Here is a 21,969-nt window from a genome sequence, read left to right on the forward strand (position 1 = left end):
TCAAATTCTAGATATTAAAGTATAAAAAGGCAATCAGGTGATGTATCTCTGTGCTGAAGCTCACCAAACTGTTGCTGTGGGCCATTCAGGAAGCTTGCAAGAACAACCAACCCTGTTAGAGGCTGTGCCATCTTTTTCAGTTTCCTCCAGGATTATTTATCTCTGTGATGGTCACTGACCTAACAAGGCCATGGCAGAGGAAGTTTGAGAGGAGGTCCAAGCTTTACTTTGTTTCTTGCAATCTCACTTACCAATGATTTGTCTGTTGCCTGGCCACCTTACCTACTGTCAAGTTCATTCTGAGGAGCACTATCACTTCAGTTCTATGTCTCTTTACATGTTCTTTGTTGTGGCTGGTGCTATGTGTGCCCTGGAGATCCTGGTAAGCTGAAAGCTGTGAACATTGTCTGTCTATCTTGTTTGCCTGCATTACTGAGCATGCAACCCTTGAGAGGCCAACTACCCTTAAGGATAGAATGATCTTTTTATTACTACTCCCCAAAGATAATAAATAAGGACTCCCAGTTTAGCCCACTGAAAGGATAAAGGAAAGAGCATGTTGCTCATTATCCAGGAAACAGAAAATTGAAAACCTGAAATCTTTGCCTGAATAGTAGATTAGATAGTGGGCCTCTACCAAACTCAGAAGAAGGCTATTTGTAAGGATAGATGCATGCCGTGTTTTGATACAGGCACCCACAAAAGCCACTCATTCACCCTCCCTTGCAACAGCTGGGCAGAGGAGAGAAAAATTTAATGAGGGCTTCATGTGTTGAGATAAGGACCAGGAGAAAACACTCCAAGGGCAAAACAGGCTGAGCTTAAAGGTACAAAGTGAATTTATTGCTATCAGAGTCAGACAAGGAAAATGAGAAGTAAAATAAGCCCTTAAAAACATATTTTTCCCCCAACCCCTCCCACCAACAGCACAGGGAGACATGGGGCTGAGGCTTCTGGTCAGTTTGTCACCTGAGGTTTTCCTCCACTACTCAGGGAGAGGAGTCCTTCCCCTGCTACATCATGGGGTCCCTTCTCATGGGAGACAGTTCTCTGTGAACTTCTCCAGCATAGCTCCAAATCTCATGAGCAGCAGTCCTGCCAAAACTACTGCAACTTGACTCCTTCCCAAGGCAGACAGTCCTCCCAAAACTGCTGCTGTGTAGGCCACTCTTCCATGGGGTGCCATCCTCCAAGGACAGGCTCCTCCAGCCTGGATGCAGGGGCCAACTCTCTCCACCGGGTCTCCCACTGGATCACAGCCTCCTTCAGGGCATCTATCCACTCCAGTGTGAGCACCTCCCCCATGGGGTGCAGGTGGATCTCTACACCCCCTATGGACCCCCATGGGCTGCAGGGGCACAGCTGCTTCACCATGGTCTTTACCACAGCCTGCAGAGGAATCTCAGCTCTGGTGCTTGGAGCACCTCCTGCCCCTCCTTCTCCACTGACCTTGGTGTCTCCATGTTGTTTCCCTCACATGTCCTCACCTCCTCCTCTTCTCTGGCTAGGACAAATCTGCGCATGCACACTTTTTAAACTTTTTTTTCTTTAAATATGTTATCACAGAGGCATGACCAACATCTCTAATTGGCTCAGCCTTGGCCAGCAGCATGTCTGTCTTCAGAGCCATCAGGGATTAGCTCTGTAGGACACAGTGGAAGCTTCTAGCAGCTTCTCACAGAAGCCACCTCTGGCTGCCAAAAACTAGGCCAGGTAAAACCAATGTAGTGCAGCAGATCTATAGGGGGAAAATGGTTATTTAGATTCCCCAGTCATCCATTCCCATCTCTTTCTGAATACAGTTACATAAGAGCCTCTTCTGGACTTGACAACCCAGAGCTGAATTACCTACATGAATCACCATGGAGAAACTGAGTCATCCCATGTCCAGAGAGAACAGAGCACAGTTGTTTTGCAGAGCCCCTGGACTTTCTCTATCAAAACCATTTAACCCCTGCAGCTGATGACAACAGAAAAATATTTATATTTTAAACAATGAATACAACTGGTTTTCATCTTCCACTTAAACTGTAAACTGAAAATTCCCACTCTAAATCAAAGCTTGTGGAACATATAAACTCATATATGACAGTATGACACAGATTTTCATTTTATTGTAAGAAATGTCTTGAGATTTAAACACTTATCTCTGCACAGCTAATTGTAAATATGCTTGGCCTCTTAATCGACTCTGAAGTTGAGAATGAGGGGGAAAAGAAGAGAATTTCCGCATAATTCTCTCATTTCTGTTGTGAAATTATCATCAAAGGCCATTGAGGATTTACCAGAAATTCCATCTGTATTCTGTTTTTCAAGCAATTGCATCTTACGTGTTCTTTTTTTACAGGGAGTACAGTAGCAATTACCTTTATCCCTGTGTCTATTTTAATGACTCACAGTCATTAAAAGTCACATTTTATTGTTCTAAGAAGGCAATACTCTATTTCAGGTATATGCATATTTGCCTGTATTTTTCTTTATGCAGTTATGAGACTTTTACTTTACATGTGACAGTTAAAATCTATTTTAGTGCTTAAACTCATAAATGTTATGTACTATATATATACACAGGGGAGATATAACAGTTACTACTACAAAAGCAGCTTCTCATGGCATGTTGTCAGAAAAAAAGCAAAATGTCAAAGGCTGTTGTTGATAGCTTATAGAATTAGGTGAAAAAGAAGAACGTTTTTTACTGTTGTTGAGTGATCCGTACCTGCTGCTGCGGACTGTTTTACTGACGCTATTACCATGCGCAGAGAGGCAGCCGAAACTCGCGCCACAGCGCCCCCTGCAGCTGCAGGGGAATCATCGCACCTGCCCTGCCTGGCCGGGAGCCAACAACGCCCCTGCCGGCTGTGACCGTAACTGCACCAAAGGCAAAGTGCCGCGGCCGAGTGAAGGGCATTACTGGGTTCTGGTTCTGTTTGCTGTCACTCCCACTGTTGCCTTGTTATCCATATACTTACTAGTAAAGAACTGAATTATTTAAAGAATTTATTTAGAGATAAAAAGAATTTATTCCTTTTCCCATATCTTTGCCTGAAGACCCTTTAATTTCAAAATTACAAGAATTCAGAGGGAAGGGGGTCATACTCTCCCTTGCAAGGGAGGTTCCCACCTTCCTTAGCAGACACCTGTCTTTTAAACCAAGACATTGCTGAATGGTAAAATAGAGTACTCTGGAAAGAAGATAGACTTTAGACTGAATTACAGATTTATCCAAGTGTTGTCATTGTAGAGCAAGAGTTCTATTATCATTACATTGCAAGGGTTCCACATTGCTAGAATTTCATACCTCCTTGATGTTTCTTGTAGACAGCTCCTCTAGGCACTAACTCTTCCACATCCTCACAGTAGCCAACTAACTCCAGTTCCCCTCAACCAGCCAATTTACTTTTTTATAACACTCTTCTTATTGGCTACAGCTGCAGCCTGTTAACATCATGCCTGCTCCTAATCCTTAATAATTGGCTCAGCTGCAACTCTTTAGGGGGTAAGATTACTTTCTGTACTACCTTTATTTACTCATGGTCTATCCCCCTACATCCAAGGAGCCTTTTATTATGTTAAGCTTCTTTTAATTTAATAGTTATTTTCATTCATCCTACATAGTTCTGGAAGAGACCTAGCAGTAACTAGTACCTAAAGTGTTTATGAACAAGACATAGCACTGCTCAACACTGTGTCAAGTAGCAGCACATTATAATAAAGAATATCTTCCAGGTGATACAGAAAATGTTTTCAGCTATTTTTCTGATGTATTAGCAATAGAATGATGAAATTCTGGTCTTAATTAGAGCTGCATTAATAATTGTAATTTTTAATTGTTGTTATTGTTATTATTATTGTATTTTTTATTAATTACCCTTTGCTCCAGTTTCAATATTTTTAATGCTCTTGCCTCTCACTAAATTGGAGTGATATATTTGGGTTTTTTATGTCATTCATGTGCTGACCTTTCCTGGAAAGATGTATTGTGTTTACATCACGTATGTGACATGATAGAAAAATCAAACTCTTCTGTTCTGACTGGAAAGCTGTAAACTCATGATTCCTAGCAAATAGGACATCCAATTACAGCTTTTATGGAGGCAAGGTGGTCTTTAATTTCTGAGTGGATGCAACAGATTTTCTAATCCATCAGGAAGCAAGAGCTGGTTAGATGGAAACTATGGGGTTTTAGTTTTCATCATTAACTTTTTTTTAGGTCTTGTCAGTCTCACAGCCAACAGTGTTGTGGCTCATTTTTTTAACTTCCAGTGCTAAGATATGCTTAAAAACTACAAAATTAAAAGAAAAGTGAAACTAAACATATCCAAGAATCAATAGTACTGAAAAGGCCTAATGCTGCTGTCAGGGTATGTAAGTAAGGCCTGTGGTTGTAGATTCCTAGATTCTTAAACACTGCACCTTCTTATCCCACTGAGTGCATATGTCTTTACCAGCTGTATAATACTGACTGTATGATGAGACCAGAGAGTAGAAAGGTGATAGGCTACATTGTTCAAAGCAACAAACTATTATTTGGGACATTGTTGTGAAGAGCTGTGTTGACTTTCCCAAAAATGGATGCTGGTTTGGGTTGTTGGTATGCCTCCCTTGCTATTATGTAAAGTTAAACAGGATTATGTACTAGATTTTTGGTGATTTGTGTACTGACTTTGATCAGGTGAGCTAAGAGCACTGATTTTTGGTGCTGGAGTCTGGTAGAACATGCATAGTGTTATCAAACTGGTTGTAAGAAGTTTGCTATTAACGCTTTCCTCTGGAGTTTCTTACATCTTATAAAACTGACTCATTTTGCTGACTTATGTAGAATAAATGAAAGAAATTATGAAATTATAAAGGAAGCATCAGCACTCTCTTGGAAACTTCTTTTCAGAGGGATACAACATTGGTGAAAGGACAGCTACCTTTCATTTTCCCTCAAGAAGCTGCATCTCATTTAACAAAATTCATGGCTTTAATGAAGATACTTGGAGCAGTGGTTTCAGAGCCACTGGATGTTTTCATTTGATAGACCAGAAAGTAGGAGTGTACCAGTAAACACTGTAAAGGGACAACATTAAATACATTACAGTCTTTCAAAAGTACTTTTTAAAACCTGTATGTAACAGTTTGCCTGATGTGCATAGTCAGCAATGCAGTATTTTCACCTTATGAATTTTCATTAATCTGTTAGGTGACAAAAGTATATCTGTCTTCACTAATAATGAGTTTACTATAGAAAATGTATAGACCAGATGCACATTTTTTTAGAATTTATAGGGCTGAGGGCTTTTGATGCTAATTTTTTTCTGATATTTTTAGAAAGGTCTAATTTTGTTGCCATTGAAGCTGAGAGAATATCTCTTAGATTCAGTAGGAGCTGGCCCTTGCTCATGGATTTTTCAGTGTAACATCACACAATTGATAATGAGGGAAAAGTCATATGACTCTATCATGTTTAGATATTTCAGGTGTTTGTGGCCTGTTAATAACCTAGACTGAGGGAGATCCATATTAAAATTATTTATTTTGAATGAAGTGTCAGAACAGCACAGATGGCAAAATGTTTACATCATGTTTTACTACTTTGACTTTTTCTTACACATTTCCCTGAACAGCAGTTCCTGATGACGCACAATGCTAACCAAGCAGAACAGATCTAATAGTGGTTTAGGGTAGGAGTTGTAAAGCTGCACAGCAGTATAGTTATAAACATAGTGTTTGAGCAATGTGTTTCCCTGACATTTGTGGTGTGCTGCTTAGTCCTAGTGACAAAACATCATGTGTATTAATAAAACTGGACATGAAATCAGCTAAGGAGGCTCTCACTCTTCCAGCTGCGGTTTGCTGCTCCTGGAACACCAGAGATTTTTTAATAACTAAAAATTGTTACTATATGGTCACCTATTCAGCTGGACCATGATGAAGAACCAAGTTTCTATACCTTCGATTTTTACCACAGTAGCTCAGGCCAAAGAAGGTATGAAATTAAAAGATAACTTCTGTGCCTTAACGTGACTTCTCACAGTACAAGGGATCCTCCCAGAGGGAGACTGGCATGCATGAAAGGGCAACTTCCATCTAGTTTCTGCCAAGTATTTGCTGATCCTCCTCTTCAGACATGAGATCAAGAAATTTGCTCCTGGGTACAATCTCCTTTCCTTTATGGAAGCATTGATCACTTAATGTCTTGGTCCATGGAACACAGTCAACTTCTGATATCCCCATGCCTACCACTTGAGCACAGAATGAAGTTAACTTCTGCTGTGTTATGGATCATGAAAAAATGTGTTGTAATGACACTTTGGGGTAGTAGCTCCTGCTAAAAGTATTAAAGTGTAGTAAATAAAATACAAAAGTATTAAAATGTATGCATAATATTTTCTTAATGGACACAACACCAAGCTACTACTCGAGAACTTTCGGTTGTTCTATAAGTAATTAAATCTGAGGTTAAATCCACTGATACTCACCCTGCACTTGTCTGGCCCTTGTTTTGATAGGCAGCTTTGATTCCAAAGCAGGGGAAGAGGTTGCCTTTCCTTGGAGCATCAAATATGGCTCCAAACCAGAGAATGGTTAGTGGGCTGGCTGCTCCTTCACACCTGCTGTTACCCAGCAGCTTTTCAGATACCACCCTGGTGGGTCTATTCCTGAGCTCAGACTTGAGTCGATTAATGGATTTGAGAGCTGTATGTGACTTGTTTCAGATCACATGGGTGTAAAAGCAAGCTTCTGTTTGTTGAATCCATAAATTTAATTCAGTCAGCTTTCTAGGCCCACACAGGCATTTTTACCTTAAAAATTCTTAAATATTTCCAGGAGGTTAAACAGTTGCTCTCTTCTTAAAGTGCACTACAATTTGAGAGATGGGGGTGAGGGCTGTTGATGATCCCATTCTAAAGGCCTACAGTTCCCTTCAAAAGCTGAAAGAACTGAGTTTGATGGGTGTGACCTGCATTGTATTCTAAGTACTGGTGAGACAAGTATTTTTTCAGAACCACAGTTTTGACTTAACATGGCTGCAGCTATGATGGATTTTAAGCATCAGATAGCCCCTATCAAACTGAATTTCTTATGATCCTCTGTGTCTGAATTCTCTGAGCATTGAAGCTGCTGATGGCAAATCCTTTACTGGTGTCAGACATCCTTTGAGTTAAGTGGAGTTAAAACAGCTTATACCTTCTGCCTTCTAAAATATTCACTTTATTCACATGCACCCTTTAGGTTCTGTTTTTCACATGGAAAATATGAAACTCCAAACCAATCAGTCATATTTTGCTTCTGATTTTTCCATATGGTGTAGCTGTATGTGAGAAAATGTGACTGCAAGTTGATACTCCTGTAGATTCCAGCTGCTTAAATAAATTATTTGAAAAATATTGGAAACTGGCAAATGTGGACTCTTTCAAAAATATTCAGGCTATTGAAGGTGTCCTGGACAGCATCTTTTTAGCAATAAGTATGTGTGTAGCACAGGTTTCTTTGCAAATCCTAGGAACTATGAAGTCCAATCTGTGGTACAGTCAGAGATAAAGTAACAAAATCCATTGTTTTCTCTGTTCTGAGAAGGTGTAAGAGAAAGAAAAATAATTTTGATGTATTTGCCAAAGAAAGTTGAGAATTCAGAGTAGACTGCAAGATGCACTAATCAAGCAAAACAAATAACTAACATTGTTCTTATATTTTAATAGTTATTTGCTTGCAAAATGTTGAAATATTAGAATACTTTGGAAATTGTTTCCAAATATAGTAAACAACTTGTGTAAGGATAGAACTTTCTTCAGGTCTAGACTGGCCTCGTTTGAGTGGTTTCCAGTGGAAGTTCACCAGTTTTGATTATACTTCTTTGTGTTTCAGATTAGGCCATAGGCCCAGCTGACTTGAACTGCAACTTAGCTGTAAAATATACCTGTCTTTCTTTGGGTGGAGTTCTTCCCTGTACAGATGATTGATAAAATAAACCCAGAAATTCTAGCCTAGAGAGTACACTATGCAAGCCTCCTTTGCCGGGCCTTCTTTTTTTATGAATCTGTGCATGCTTTCAACATCTGACACTATTAGCCCTGAAATTGCTTTTAGTTGTTGTTAGACATACTGCATGCATGTTTCAAGGCATTAAACATAACTGACATGTATTTTCACTTCCATGCTTTTTTTTTTCTTCTTTTTCAGGCAGAGGGTTCCAGACTCCAGAGAGAACTGAGAGCATATTTAGCAGCCATTAAAGGTGATTTTTAAGTTTTATATCTTGCTTTCATAAAACAAATTTTTTTTAAAAATTGAGACAAGTAAGCTTGTTTAAAGTATACAAAGACAGATACAAGTAAGATTCTCTTTAACCTAATGCTAGGGATTCTGTACCTTCAATGTCAACTCATGTATTGCATCCTCGACTGTCCTTTGTGTGCATCCTCCACTCCCTAGATTCTCATGGTGCATGCATTTTTAGCACCCACAAAGTCTACACACCTTATTATTCATCTTTGCAAATGCTATAATATGAAGTATCTCATGCAAGGCAAGGGATTGCTTGATCTCCACAAATGGAACATTTCCAGGTTATTACTAGTTGGATGATGAGCTTCCTCCAAAACCACACTCCCTGTGATAATGTGATTTCTCATCTATTTCTGGCCGCTTAATCCATTTTTTTTAAGTTCAAAAGTCAAATGTGATGTCTCTTGATACTGCATTAAAAATCTAAATAACAGAAGTCACTAACCAGTGCTTAAATATCAGAGACAAGTAAATAGTCATTTAAATCCTACTAGATATTTGTAAATCCAGCACACTCAACAGAGCACTGTATGCAAAGTGATCTCTTTCTCATACCACCGCTCTTTGGAGGAATTGGAGGCTAAAGGAAAAGGAATAAGAGGTGGTGACAGATTGAGAGACAGTAGCTTCTTGAGATAAATATAAATATATGATAAATATGTCTGTGTGTGTATATTTTTTATCTGGCTCCAGTCCAATAGGGAAAATTTTGCAAATCAGTATTAATATCCCTGAAACTCATTGTCATAGTAACATCATCAGCTGTTCACAGGCAAGGAAGAAAGCTCTTTTTGATGCAAATTATAAAATGGGAAGCAAAGCAGTAGCTTACTGTCTTTGACCATCTATTGTTTTCTGTATGAGCTGCCCAAGAAAAATTCCATACCAGACAAACTTGCGCTGATGTCTTTTGTTCTTAGAGGAAATTATAGCCTTTGTCTTTTGCACTGAATGCTAATTTTGCTTTCACAGTTTTTACTCTTCCCCACATACATTGTATGGTGGTTATTCAGAAGCAGTAGGATGATGCTGTCTTGCTAGATATCTTACCTGTCACGTAATCTGACTGTTTACATGCTGCCTTGATTTCTGTATTGGTGATAACACTCCTCTCTCCGTTTCATCTTCTTTCTCCATCCTTCTCTTCTTTTCCTAGTACTCTCACTCATTGTCCTTTTGCTCTTGTGGTCTCTAATGGACTACTTTTTTCACCAAGTTTTGTGTTTATCTTGTGTAAAATTTTCCTTTGTTTTAGTTTTGCCTTTTTAGCAATGCTTTTCTGTTAAACATTGTTTTCTTGTTGCTGCCTTTAAGTAATTTGGACTGACTTTCTTACTCAGAATGAGAAGTGTTTGCTAGCACCTTATTATCTACATGTCTTGAAAAAGATCTAGTCAAAAGCACTCATGAGAGCCCTAAAAATGTCAAAGACAACAAGCCAGCCGTGGGCATCCTTGGCACACATATTGGCACACATTACTGCTGTGGAATGAGCACACAACCTGAGACAGTAGAGCACAATACACAGCTCTGGCTGAGGCTTCCTCAAAGATAACTAGGTCAGTAGTGCAAAAGACCAGATTTTGGATGACTGAAGCACCTGCTACAGTGTCTTTGTTGCAATTCTTTGAATGTCTGCTATCATTGAAAGATTTTTGAGTATCTATGCACAAAAACATGGTAACCATCATATTTAGGAACTTGAGTGGGATTTTTGCACCAAAGATGTCACAGACTTGGAGTCACACTGTCATTGGGGGCTCATTTTGCAGGAAAAAAGGTCAATCATATTACCGTATATATTGGATTTATTGGAAAATAACATAATACACTTGACATCCTAATATTCTTGGATGTATGAGAGAAGCAGTTCATTTTAAAGGGTTTTGGGATTTTAACTTCTGTAATAAGTTTCATTTTGCTGCATGACATCTGAGTGACTTGATATTGTAAGTACAAATCCAGGCATGATTTCATACAATCATAGAACGGTTTGGGTTGGAAGGGACCTTATAGATTATCTAGTTGAAATCCCCCTGCCATAGTCAGGGATGCCACTCACTAGACCAGGTTACTCAGAGCCCCATCCAACCTGACTTTGAACACTTCCAAGGATGGGGCTTCCACTTCTTTGGGCTACCTGTTCCAGTGTTTCACTACCCTCTGAGTACAGAATTTCCTCCTAACATCTAATCTAAATCTCCCTCTTCTAGTTTCATTCATTCCCCTTTGTCCTACCACTGTCTACCTGTGTAAAAGGTTGCTCTCCCTTTTTCTCAATAAGCTCCCATTAAATACTGTCAAGCCAAAGGGAGGTCTCCTCAGAGCCTTATCTCCAGGCTGAACAATCCCAGCTGTCTCAGTCTGTCTTTATAGGAGAGGTTCTCCATTTCTCTGGACGTCTTTCTCTGGCCTTCTCTGGACCTGCTCTAACAGGTCCACATCTTTCTTGTGCTGTGTACTCCAGATGTAGACACAATACTACAGGTGGGGATTTAAGCAAGGAAGAGTAAATTAAGCCTTATTATGACCCTCTGTCCCCTTCATTTTAATATACTTCACAATTTGAGGTTTGAGTTGAGTATCACACATTCTTAAAAGAATTTTTGCTGTATTCAGACTCCTTCTCTTGATCACTGACAGTCTTAGCTGGACCTTGATCTTTCTTGTTGGTTATTCAAGGACTCAGAGGAACCCTGCCATAAAGCTGTTGAACTTGTGAATGGCTTTTATGTGCCATTTTTTTTCACCTGCATGATAGTTTAATGTCTGCTGTGTATCAGTGGTGTTTGTACTGATGAGACTGTGCTATCCCCCATAGCTTTAGTCATCTCATGCCTCAGTCTTTTGTGTCTTCCAGTCTCCTTGGCAATGTGTATCTGGGTTTTATACTTCATGATTTATTTTTTAAGCTTTTGAGAGCTGTGAAGGACTTGAATGGTTTTATGGGCCAATTGTTATAGAAACCTTAAATCAGTCACCCATTTTCTACCCCAAGCTCTTTGCAAGTACCAGTGCAGATGGGGAAGAATAAACCTGGATCTTCATGCAGGTGGCAAGGTGACAGAGGTAACAAGTAGTCCTGCATGAGGAAAAGAAAGCACCATACACTTCAGGTGGCTTACTGTAGTGATAAAGGTGTACAGGAAGGGGAGGGGAGATTTTTCAGGTCTGTAGGCAGTTCTGTTGCCTAGTTGTCTGTCTGTGGCTGACAGAACTGCACATATCCTTCAGACACAGAAATCTTAAAATCAGCAATGTAATTTCTTAAAAGCCATATAACTATTCATCATCTTTTTGCAAAATTTATTAATGAATAATGAAATTATTGACTTGTTCCACTGGAAACTCTAATGGATTACTAGCAATAACAAATACAACCCTTATGGCAGGGAAGGTCATTTCCCTGAAGAACCACATAAGTAATATTAAGAGCCAGATCAAGATGTCTCACCCCATCAGAAAAATGGAAATTTCTCCATCATTCAGGCTAGATTATCCTGCAGGGGAGTGAGGAGACCCCACAGTATATGAGTTTTAGAGCCAACATGCTGTTCCTGGTCTGTCTCATTCTCCATGGGAGCTTGAGTACATTGGAACTGTGATGGTAAAGAGTCACCTACTCTCCCCCTTCTCTGATATGCTTAATGGGAATGTCTCTGTACTGCCACCCCCAGGATCCCTATCACAAGGAGGCCTGTAGAATTTTTTGGAGGCTCCAGGGACAGAGACTCTTTCCCATAGAAATAGGGATCATTTAATCTGAGAAGCTCAATCTTCAGTAACTGGATTATTAAGTAACATTTTTCCTAAGTGATTCAAATATTTTGGCACTTTTAGCTATTAAATAAAGGACCCAATTACCAAGAAGTACTACTGAATGAAAAAATTGATACTAAATATAAATTTTTAACTGTTTGTCAGCAGTAAAAATTCTTTTCACATTTCTTAGTACTTTATATTTTTTAGTACTTTAATGACTTGCTTTTAACAATTTCTCTCTCTCAGTAGTAACAGTTAAAAACAGTCAAGAGAGAGCGCCTGCAGTCTATGACTAAGACACTAATCCTTTTAAATTTCATGCTGAATAACACAAAAGGTATCAGTGTGTAAGGAATAACTCTATGTGAAAACCTGCCAAACAAAAAATCATTGGACACTGTAAGTTTATATCCAGAGGTATGAAAAAGAATGGGAATTCACTGGATTGGTATTTACCTTTTCCCTCATTTGGTGTATTGCAGTAAACCTGGTATAGATACAGTCAGAGGGAGTAGGATGGATGATATTAGTCTGGAAATTTCAGATTGAAGCTCCTGACTGAAAAAGCCAAATACTTTACTACCCACTTGCCTGACACTGCAGCTGGATTTGACTGATGTTTTTTACAGGAATGTGGTGGAATGAAGGATTTTCCAATTCTCAGAACAGAAAAAAAGTGTAAAAGTTGGTGCAGTTTTGATATAACTCAAGCATGGCACATTAAGTGTGTTTTACTTATTCTCTTCAGCAGATATATGCCTGAGTCCTGTAGTACTTAAGAAAGAAAGTCCAGGAAAAAGTGTCAACATGGTCTGTGACTGAGCTGAGTGCAAGCTGCAGGAGGGATTATCTAGCAGTTATGCTAGCCTGCCTGCCACAGGAACCTCTGCCACAGGTTTACCACTCAGAGTGCTTAAGGGCAGAAGTTCAGGTATCAGAAAGGATCAAGTGTGAGCAGGGATGAACAAACCCTCCTGGTTTGTATGTTCACCCTGATTGGAGAGAAGCAACCTTCTTAAGCAAAGAGATACTCTATTGGTTTTGCCTTATCTCTTGAGTTTATTAATTTGCAGCGACATTAAAGATTTTAAATGAGTCCTGCCTGAAAATATACGTGAAGATCATCTGTATTTTATTGTAATTTGGTAACTTCTAAGGCAAAAAAAAAACCCAAAAAAAAGGTCCTTTTTATTCAGGAGAACACTTTCTTAGCTGGAGATACATCATCCTAAAAATTAACCATGAAGGAGAAAAGGAAGAAATACATCTTAATTCTGTGCTATCCTAAGAGTCTAAGATCAGCTCTGTCATTAAAAACCACCCCCAAGACAATTTCTGAAGAGATCAGATATTCTGTTTTGGCTCAGTACCTTTTGATTTAAGGGTGAAAGCTTGTACCTCTAAACACCAGTATTTCCTTTGTACCTGTTCTCCCCCATGCCATTCTCTCTTTTGTACTCAAGGACTGAGAACAAGCATGTACTTTCAGCTTTTTTAGTATCTGTTTTCTATCCTGTTCATTCCATAGCCTACGATTTTCTTTTAAGTGTGCATCCCTGTATTTATTTACTCTAGTATTAACAGCATGTGTTTTGGGAGTGCATGATGGAATAGCAACTGACTAGATCAAGTCTGGTCTTCTACACACTCAAGTTTCAAATTAGTTTTCCTTTTCTATTTGTGAATGTTTCTTTGTGCAGAAAATAAAAATATTGATGTTATTCCTAAATTCATTCACTGAGCAGTTAAATCTGAATATAATACTTAGAGATATTTTCAAGGTAGCAAACAGATTTTGACTAGAAAAAAAGTGTTTTTTAAGGAAAAAAGTTAATGTTACGTAGGAAATTCAAGTATTGAGATTTTCCAAGGAAGTTGAAATAAAAGTTGTCATTTTAAAATTTTAAAATTACTTATTCTGAACTCTTAAAATGTTAGATAAGTTTGGTTTCACTGGATTCAGAACTATATTAAGAATCTAATGCAATCATGCTGTATCAAAATTCAAACTCCAATGCCTTCACTAAGGGTGTTTATTTATTCATTGGAGTCAAACTGATCTCACTGAAAATAGATTTAGGCCCGTTCTCATAATGTCATTGAAGATATTTTACGTTTAAAGCAGAGTGATAAGCATCAATACTCCCTGTTTGTGTTCCACCTGTCAAAGCAAGAGCTCCAATAGTGACTGATCAGTTTGGCTTCACACAATCCTCTGCAGGCACCACCCTGTTGCAAACATAAATACGCACTGTGCTCCACAAACTTCTAAACCTACTGGGTGACCATACAAGACTCTTCATAAAACCACGTCCATTACAGTGCTCTCCCCAAGTTCAGGTATCTCTTTTCTAAATTTGCCAGAGGGAATAGCATAGTGGGTACATGTAGCTGAAAATAAAGATATTTAGCAACTACTTCTTGTAGTTTGCACTTACATATTCCTCTTTTTGCCTAACTGCAGGAATGCAAGATGCCTCAAAGAAGCTTACAGAGTCTCTCCATGAAGTGTATGAGCCAGACTGGTATGGACGTGAAGATGTGAAAATGATTGGAGAGGTAAGATGTATGGAAAGAGGGAAAAAATATTTTGTATGCAAATGGATTAATCTGAGCTGTTGAGGAGAAGTGTGCATCCAAAATTTACCTTAATTCTTCATGTCATGTTAAATCCTGTTTTCTCAGCATATAAATTATGGATCTTGTGAGATGCAGCACTTGCAGTGTCTGTTGTATGAACTAGCTGATAAAAGCTCTCACTGAGATAACTCAGTGTGAGCAGAATTGGTCCTGACAGCATTTGACTGACAAGTTTTTACAAAGGTATCTTACATGTAATTTTATAGTCAGGATTCTCAGCTCAAAATAATGTAATAAAAAATTATCAAAGCTGCTTATCCTTTTGTGCTGTGTAACAACTGTTGAGCCAGTGGTACAAAACAGGATATCTTATGAGACATTCACCTCTCTCTGAGAAGAATATGGAATTTAAAGGCAAATTAGAGTTCAGGACATTATTTATTTTACTTTTTACCTTCTTCCAGTGATTAGAGAGGAATAGGCTTTTCTAGACAACACAGCAGGAATTTACCTTGAGATGCTCTGAATTGCCTGCTTAAAGAGCCTCAGTTCTGTAGGAAGTCTGTCAGCAAATGTGATGTTGGTGACAAGAAAGTGCAAATGGTTGTCAATAAAGCTTTTCATCACCTGGCATTCAGTTTGCAAAGACTCCTTGATAATATAGTTAACAGTAAACCGGAATACAGAGCAGTGTACAGATTGCTTTTTTTCTCTATGGATGTGTTCTCCTATATTTCCCTGCTGCAAAGGGTTTTAATTTTAAAAGTACCCAACCTCCAAACTGCCTAATTTAAGATACATACTTTTTTGTTTGATTGATTTAGGGTTTTTATATTGTTTTATGGGCAATATTATAAAATCTCATTATTTTTTTTGGATACAGAATCACAAAGGTAGATTTATCCATCAATTAGAGTGGCAAAAGCTCAGTTAGAACTTAACCTGACCACTTCTGTAAAGGATAATAAAAAGTGGTTTGATATATATATATATAAATATAAATATATTACTATCAAAAGAAGGACCAAGAAAAACTTCCATTCTTTATTGGACATGGTGGGGAACATAGTTACCAAAGATGAGGAAAAGGCTGAGGTACTTAACAAGTTCTTTGCCTCAATTGCCAACAATAAGACAGGTCATCCTCAGGAGAGATGGCCTCTAAAGCTAGTAGATTGGGCCAGGGAGCAGAATAGATCCCCTGTAAGATCCTAACTGACCGAAGCAGTTAGTGACCTGCTGAGCCACTTTGATGTTCACGAGCCTGTGGGACCAGATGGGATCCATCCTGAGTGATGAGGGAGCTGGCGAAGAGCTCACTAAGCTGCTTTTCATCATTTATCATCAGTCTTGGTTATTTGGGAGGTCCCAGATGACTGGAAGCTGGCCAATGTAATAGCCATCCATAAGGACTGAAAGGAGGATCCAGGAAACAACAGATCTCTCAACCTGACATCGATGCCTGGCACAGTTATGGAACAGATCATCTTGAGTGTGATTACACAGGACCTACAGGCATGGCCTGAGGATCAGACCCAGCCAGATGTGTCACTCTTGCACCGAGAATGACACAGGAACAGGCAAGAGGCAGTATTGTAGAAAGAGTAAAAGAAGGTTTTATTCAAGAGAACTGTGTGGTTTATATAGTTATACAATACATTCTATTTGATTGGCTAGTTAACAAAAACACTTTTCTTATACACTGTCCTTGAGAACAACAGAAAGACTAAGTAGAAAAACACCACTTGCAGGTTGTTTATACTAACAAGTTATCACATCCTTACAACTTCTTGAAAATTCTCACAAGCTGCTGTGAGAAACGCTTGCCGTTTCTCTCTCTCTGTCCCATGGCATCCACACAGATGAATTTAGGAGAGGCAGTTCCTGCCTAACCAACCTGATCTCCTTTTATGACCAGGTAACCCACCTGGTGGATGTGGGGAAGGCTGTCGATGTTGTCTACCTGGACTGAGCAAAGCCTTTGACAGTCTCTCCTATGGAATAATCCTGGAAAAGCGGGCAGCCCATGTCTTGGACAGATGCACTCTTCATTGGGTTAAGAACTGGCTGAATGGCCAGGCCCAGAGAGTGGTGATGAATGGTGCTGTCTCCAGCTGGTGGCCCGTCACTAGCGGTGTCCCCCAGGGATCTGTGTATGGGCCCAGTCCTGTTTAAGATCTTTACTGATGATCTGGATGAAGGGATTGAGTCTACCATTAGCAGATTTGCAGATGACACCAAATTGGATGCCAGTGTCAATATGCTGGAGGGTAGGAGAGCTCTGCAGGAGCAATCTGGGTGGGCTGGATCAATGGTCTGAATCCAACGATATGAGGTTAAACCAGACCAAGTGTCAGATCCTGCACTTTGACAACAACAACTCCCTGCAGCACTGCAGGCTGAGGACAGAGAGAGAGACTGGACAGAGGCCAGTCAGAAAGGGACATTGGGGGTACTGATTGGCAGCAGACTGAACATGAGCCAGCAGTGTGCCCACATGGCCAAGAAGGCCAATGGGATCCTGCCCAGTACCAATAATAGTGTGGCCAGCAAAACCAGGGAAGTGATTCCCTGTACTCAGCACTGGTGAGGCCACAACTTGAGTATTGTGTCCAGGTCTGGGCCCTTCAATTTAGAAAGGATGTTGAGATGCTGGAGCATGTCCAGAGAAGGGCAACAAGGCTGGTAAAGGGTCTGGAACAAAAGTCCTATGAGGAGCAGCTGAGGGAGCTTGGGTTGTTTAGCCAGGAGGAAAGGAGGCTCGGGAGATCTCTACAACTGCCTGAAAGGAGGTTGTAGCCAAGTGCCGGGGTCAGTCTTTTCTCCTAGGAAACCAGCAACAGGACAAGAGGACACAGCCTTAAACTATGTCAGGGAAAGTTTAGGCTGGACATTAAGAAGAATTTTTGCACATAAGGAGTGATTTGGCATTGGAATCACCTGCCCAGGGAGGTGGTGGCACCATCTCTGGAGGTGTTTAAGAAAAGACTGGATGTGGCACTTAGTGCCATGTTGTAATTGATAAGGTGGTGTTTGGTCATAGGTTAGACTTGATAATCTCAAAGATCTTTTCCAACCTAGTTAATTCTGTGATTCTGTGAGATCAGCCTAAGGTAAAAAATAATTATGTATCTGTTCAGTTTAGGTTATAAATGATCATTCCAAAAGAGATCTCCTTAAAAGACCTTATTCTGTATGGTAGGAAAGATGATGGCCTAAAGAATCCTTCAGCAATGTTGTTTGAGTCCATTAGCTTTCAGAATCTCCATTATTTTAATTTGTTCAAAATGTGTTTCAGCAAGATACAAAAATAGGCAGTTGCTTGCTACAATCTAATGCTGTGATGCTTTGTAGACCACTGTGATTAAATGCTGTGTTAATAAATTAGGGGTTTTTTTAAACATGTTTAATAGATTCTAGTCATTCATTAGGGACTCTGTTAGAGTAGGAAATGAATGAACCGAAAGCTGGCATCACACAGCATTAATAATATGCCACATAGTAGATTATGATAAAACAAACACTTGGGAACAGTTTTCCATTACACAGGACGGCCACATGTTTCATGGGGTCAGTGGTCAGAGACAGGGACAACACACACTTCAATGTCCATGTGGCAATAGAGAGAGTTTATTATATGAACCCCTCTTTATAAAGGGGATTTGAAAAACCCTGGTCTGATCTTTGATACCGCCCAGCTCCCAGATCAGGGAGATGTCTACAGTTTAGGATGGAATGTAATTGGTTGAGGTTCCTATCTGTCAACCCAGGGGCTGGTTTACGGAACCGGCTGGGGTTCTTATTTGTAGCCAAATTAATTGCCCAGTATAAGCCAGCTTGTACTGTGACATAATGTGACCGTTTTGCAGACTTGTCAGTGAGGATAACAGCCCTGCAGAGCAGTGCTTACACCCATTAACCTCCTTCCCATCAAAGGGGAGGATGTTAAGTGATTTTTGAAATGTGCAAAGAAGGGGGAATCAGGATGTTTAACATGTGCTTGTGATTTGTTCAGTGGAGAATCCAGGACCTCAAGCACTATGTCTATGTAGCAGGATTTGCTTCTAATAAGGAATCTTACTCACTGAGTCCTTTTCACATGAGCTGCATTAATATGTTCATGAAAATCAGAAAACTACAGGGGGTTTCTCCTGGTGACTAGCCCAGAGCTCCAAAGGGGACTGGGGAAAAGCACTGTACCTTCAGGGCAGAGGAGGGCGGCAGAGGTGCAGATTTTGTTTATTTTGCCAGCTGATGTTGAGATGTTTCCTATCTGTAATTCCGGTTCTCCAGCAGCACAAGGTAGAGTAGTTGTCTGCATCAGCCATTCCATCAAATGTACCTTAATGGCACAAAAAGAATGAGATGGAAAGACCTTTCCCTTTATTTTCTCTTCTATTTTTTTGTTGTACTTCCTTTCTCTGTAAGCAAGGTTCATCATCAGGGAACATACTTAGACATAAAAGCTACACCAGGTACAGATTCTGTGTTACTGATCCTCAGGGACCTGAAACCCCGAGCAGCACCTTGAATCCATAGCATCCTTATTTTCACATAGCACTTAGTATTTGAAATAATGAAAACACAAACTAATTATTAAGTTTAATCTTAATTAATCTTAATTTGTTGTGAATTGAACTTGCAATATCAAGGTATTCCTTTTCATTCACCTTATGTTTATGCTCTGATTTATTTCCATAAAGAACATTTTAAAACTTCAGAAAGATGAATCTTTGCCAATTACATTTGTATTTCTCCTATGTTTAGAGTGGCATTAAACTACTAAGTACATTTTTCTCCGTTCTACCTTTTCAGAAATGTGATGAACTTTGGGAAGACTTCCATCAAAAACTGGTGGATGGGTCATTGTTAACGCTGGATACATATCTAGGACAATTTCCTGATATCAAAGTAGAGTAATGATTTTCTATAAAGGACAAGTTTTAAAGTTCTGTTAAGTTACAAAATAAATTGAAAATGAGATTACAAGAAAAAAAAAATGAAAAAGGGTGGGAGGTGAAAGCCATGCTCTCCTGTAATGTAAGAGATATTGTTCTGTAAGTAAATTCCTGACATTAGGCAGGACTGATTTTCCAAGTGAATGAAAATATTTTTCATGCAGTAGTACATGGAAGTAAATTAGCCTTTGTAGAGGCAACTTCTATGCTTTTTTCTGCTCCTGTTTCTTTGGTATGAGAGAATTTTAACCAATTTCAATAGGGACACATTAAGCTCTTCAGCTGTTAAAATGCCAGACAAATTACATGGAAAGCAGGCTTTCTGTTATTGGCTAGATGGATGCACCCGTGAGTATCTTTCTTTTATCTAAGCCATGGTTCCTGTCTTTTAATTAGTTATAAAAAGATTTTGTAATACACATCACGAGAGAATGTTATACAGATTCTAGCCTCTGCCACATGCCCATCTAGTGTACAGTCCAGAGAAATGACAGATAAATGAAATGTGTGAGGATAAAGAAGCACTATAGGTGCTTTTATATTTTTATAAAATACTTTTATATTTCAATATGACTATATGGGCATAACTGGATTTTTTTCTGTGAGGGTTTATAACTGAACTGGTAACACACAGTCATACCCTTTGTAATTTACATCAAGGACTAAAGAAAAAATAATCTAAGAATACCAAAGAATACCAACATTAGTGATATACAGTTCTAAAATCACTTTTAAATCAAGTTGTGATTATGCCCTCTCAGCATGTGGATTACACAGCTTTGTAAAGTCTATATCAAAGTATATTTATATCTATATCTGTATCTATATCTTGAACTCCAGTATTTTAGATATGTGTCAGAACAACTATACAGAGAAGTATATATTAGCATTTTTGCAACTCTAGAAAAAATGCATTAATTGCTGAATTTTCACACCATCTATAAGGGGAAAAGATAGTGTTACCATGAGTTTAACAAGTTCACTGATTCTAGAGAATGTGAAAAGTCTTATGTAACACTGATACCTCAATTCTAAGGCCTGCAAGCCCTATACCCATGAAAACCCTTCCCAAACTATTTGTAAATTGATTCCTTATTTAAAATAATGTGATTCATCATTTTTACCATTTCCATATTCTTTCTACATGATATAATAATTCAGATATTAACAACAGAGAAGGGAGAATAAAAATATATCAAAAACTAAATTAACAACATAAGTAAAATGGCTTTTTGAAAACTGCTCCTCATATTTACTTTCATTTCTACCCCTGTACAGACTCGCATTGCAAAACGAAGCAGAAAGCTAGTGGATTACGACAGTGCAAGGCATCATCTAGAAGCCCTGCAGAGCTCAAAAAGAAAAGATGAGGGCAGAATCACCAAGGTAGAACAACCAGAAACATGCTGGCAGAAGACTTGGGGAGATTGGGTGGTGTTTTTTTCTGTACAGAGACAGAGCACAAAATTTCTCTTCCTTTTACTCCCTTAGAAATAATGATATCTCTAAGCAAAAATGTGTATTGAGTACTTTGGTTCATGTGATAGTCAGGCTCACCTCTTTCATTAAGGAGTCCTGTTTTGGACCTAACTTCCTCTCTTGATGAGACTGAGGGGACAGCAAATCCTGTATTGGCCTTGATGGTGTAAGAATGGGTAACATCTTTTGTTAATAAAAATTATAAAAGACCCCCCAAGAAAACAACACAAAAATAATTTTAGTTTTGTTATGTCATAGTGATTTTAGAAGTCATCTGTTTCATTTTGGTTTAGGCTGAAGAAGAATTTCAAAAAGCACAGAAAGTGTTTGAAGAGTTTAACACTGACTTGCAAGAAGAGTTGCCATCTCTGTGGTCACGGTAAGCCTAGAGAGATGCTGTATGCAAGGCTTCAAATGGGGATTAAGGAAAGGGAATCAGGGGATTTTAATGAGCTGACAGAAAATGGATTGCTGGATTAATAACAGAAAAAATGTATGCAAGTGCTCCAAAAATATATGTAATGTAAGTGTATTTATGCTTATTTTTTTCAATGTATGTTGGCACTTAAGATTCATTAGCATGTCTTCATTCTGAGATGCAAAAAGATTTCCATTTAGTGAGTAAATAATTATGCTAGAGCACAGAGTAGTCTGTGGTGATTTGGGTCTACTTATAGGTCATTTTTTATTATAACTACACCAGAAGACATATTTTATAGTTCTGCACTGATGTTAAATAGTTGTGATGTTAAAGGATTTGATGGCATAGGTCATTCAGTCAAGATGTTTAATCATGAACTGTGTTTATACAGAAAATGCAGACAATATGAATGGGAGAACAAAAGCAGTAGAAAAATAAGCATCTCATTAGTGTGTTATGTTCTTTTAACAGTTGACAATCTGAAGTGAAAATGGAAGT

At 38.8% G+C, this 21,969-nt stretch overlaps 1 protein-coding gene across 2 annotated transcripts in view; it reads left to right on the top strand.

Moving 5' to 3' along the window:
- The window catches only part of AMPH (amphiphysin), a 124,156-nt gene that overhangs the window by 60,899 nt on the left and 41,288 nt on the right, over positions 1-21,969 (top strand). For both annotated transcript variants that reach the window (XM_054516542.1, XM_036397151.2), the window contains exons 3-7: positions 8,167-8,221; positions 14,498-14,592; positions 19,429-19,524; positions 20,850-20,957; positions 21,344-21,429. In XM_054516542.1, coding sequence (XP_054372517.1) covers positions 8,167-8,221; positions 14,498-14,592; positions 19,429-19,524; positions 20,850-20,957; positions 21,344-21,429 — 440 coding nt within the window. The remainder of the gene's footprint in view (positions 1-8,166; positions 8,222-14,497; positions 14,593-19,428; positions 19,525-20,849; positions 20,958-21,343; positions 21,430-21,969) is intronic.

Source organism: Molothrus ater, chromosome 1, assembly GCF_012460135.2.
Source record: "Molothrus ater isolate BHLD 08-10-18 breed brown headed cowbird chromosome 1, BPBGC_Mater_1.1, whole genome shotgun sequence".
Lineage (NCBI taxonomy): Eukaryota > Metazoa > Chordata > Aves > Passeriformes > Icteridae > Molothrus > Molothrus ater.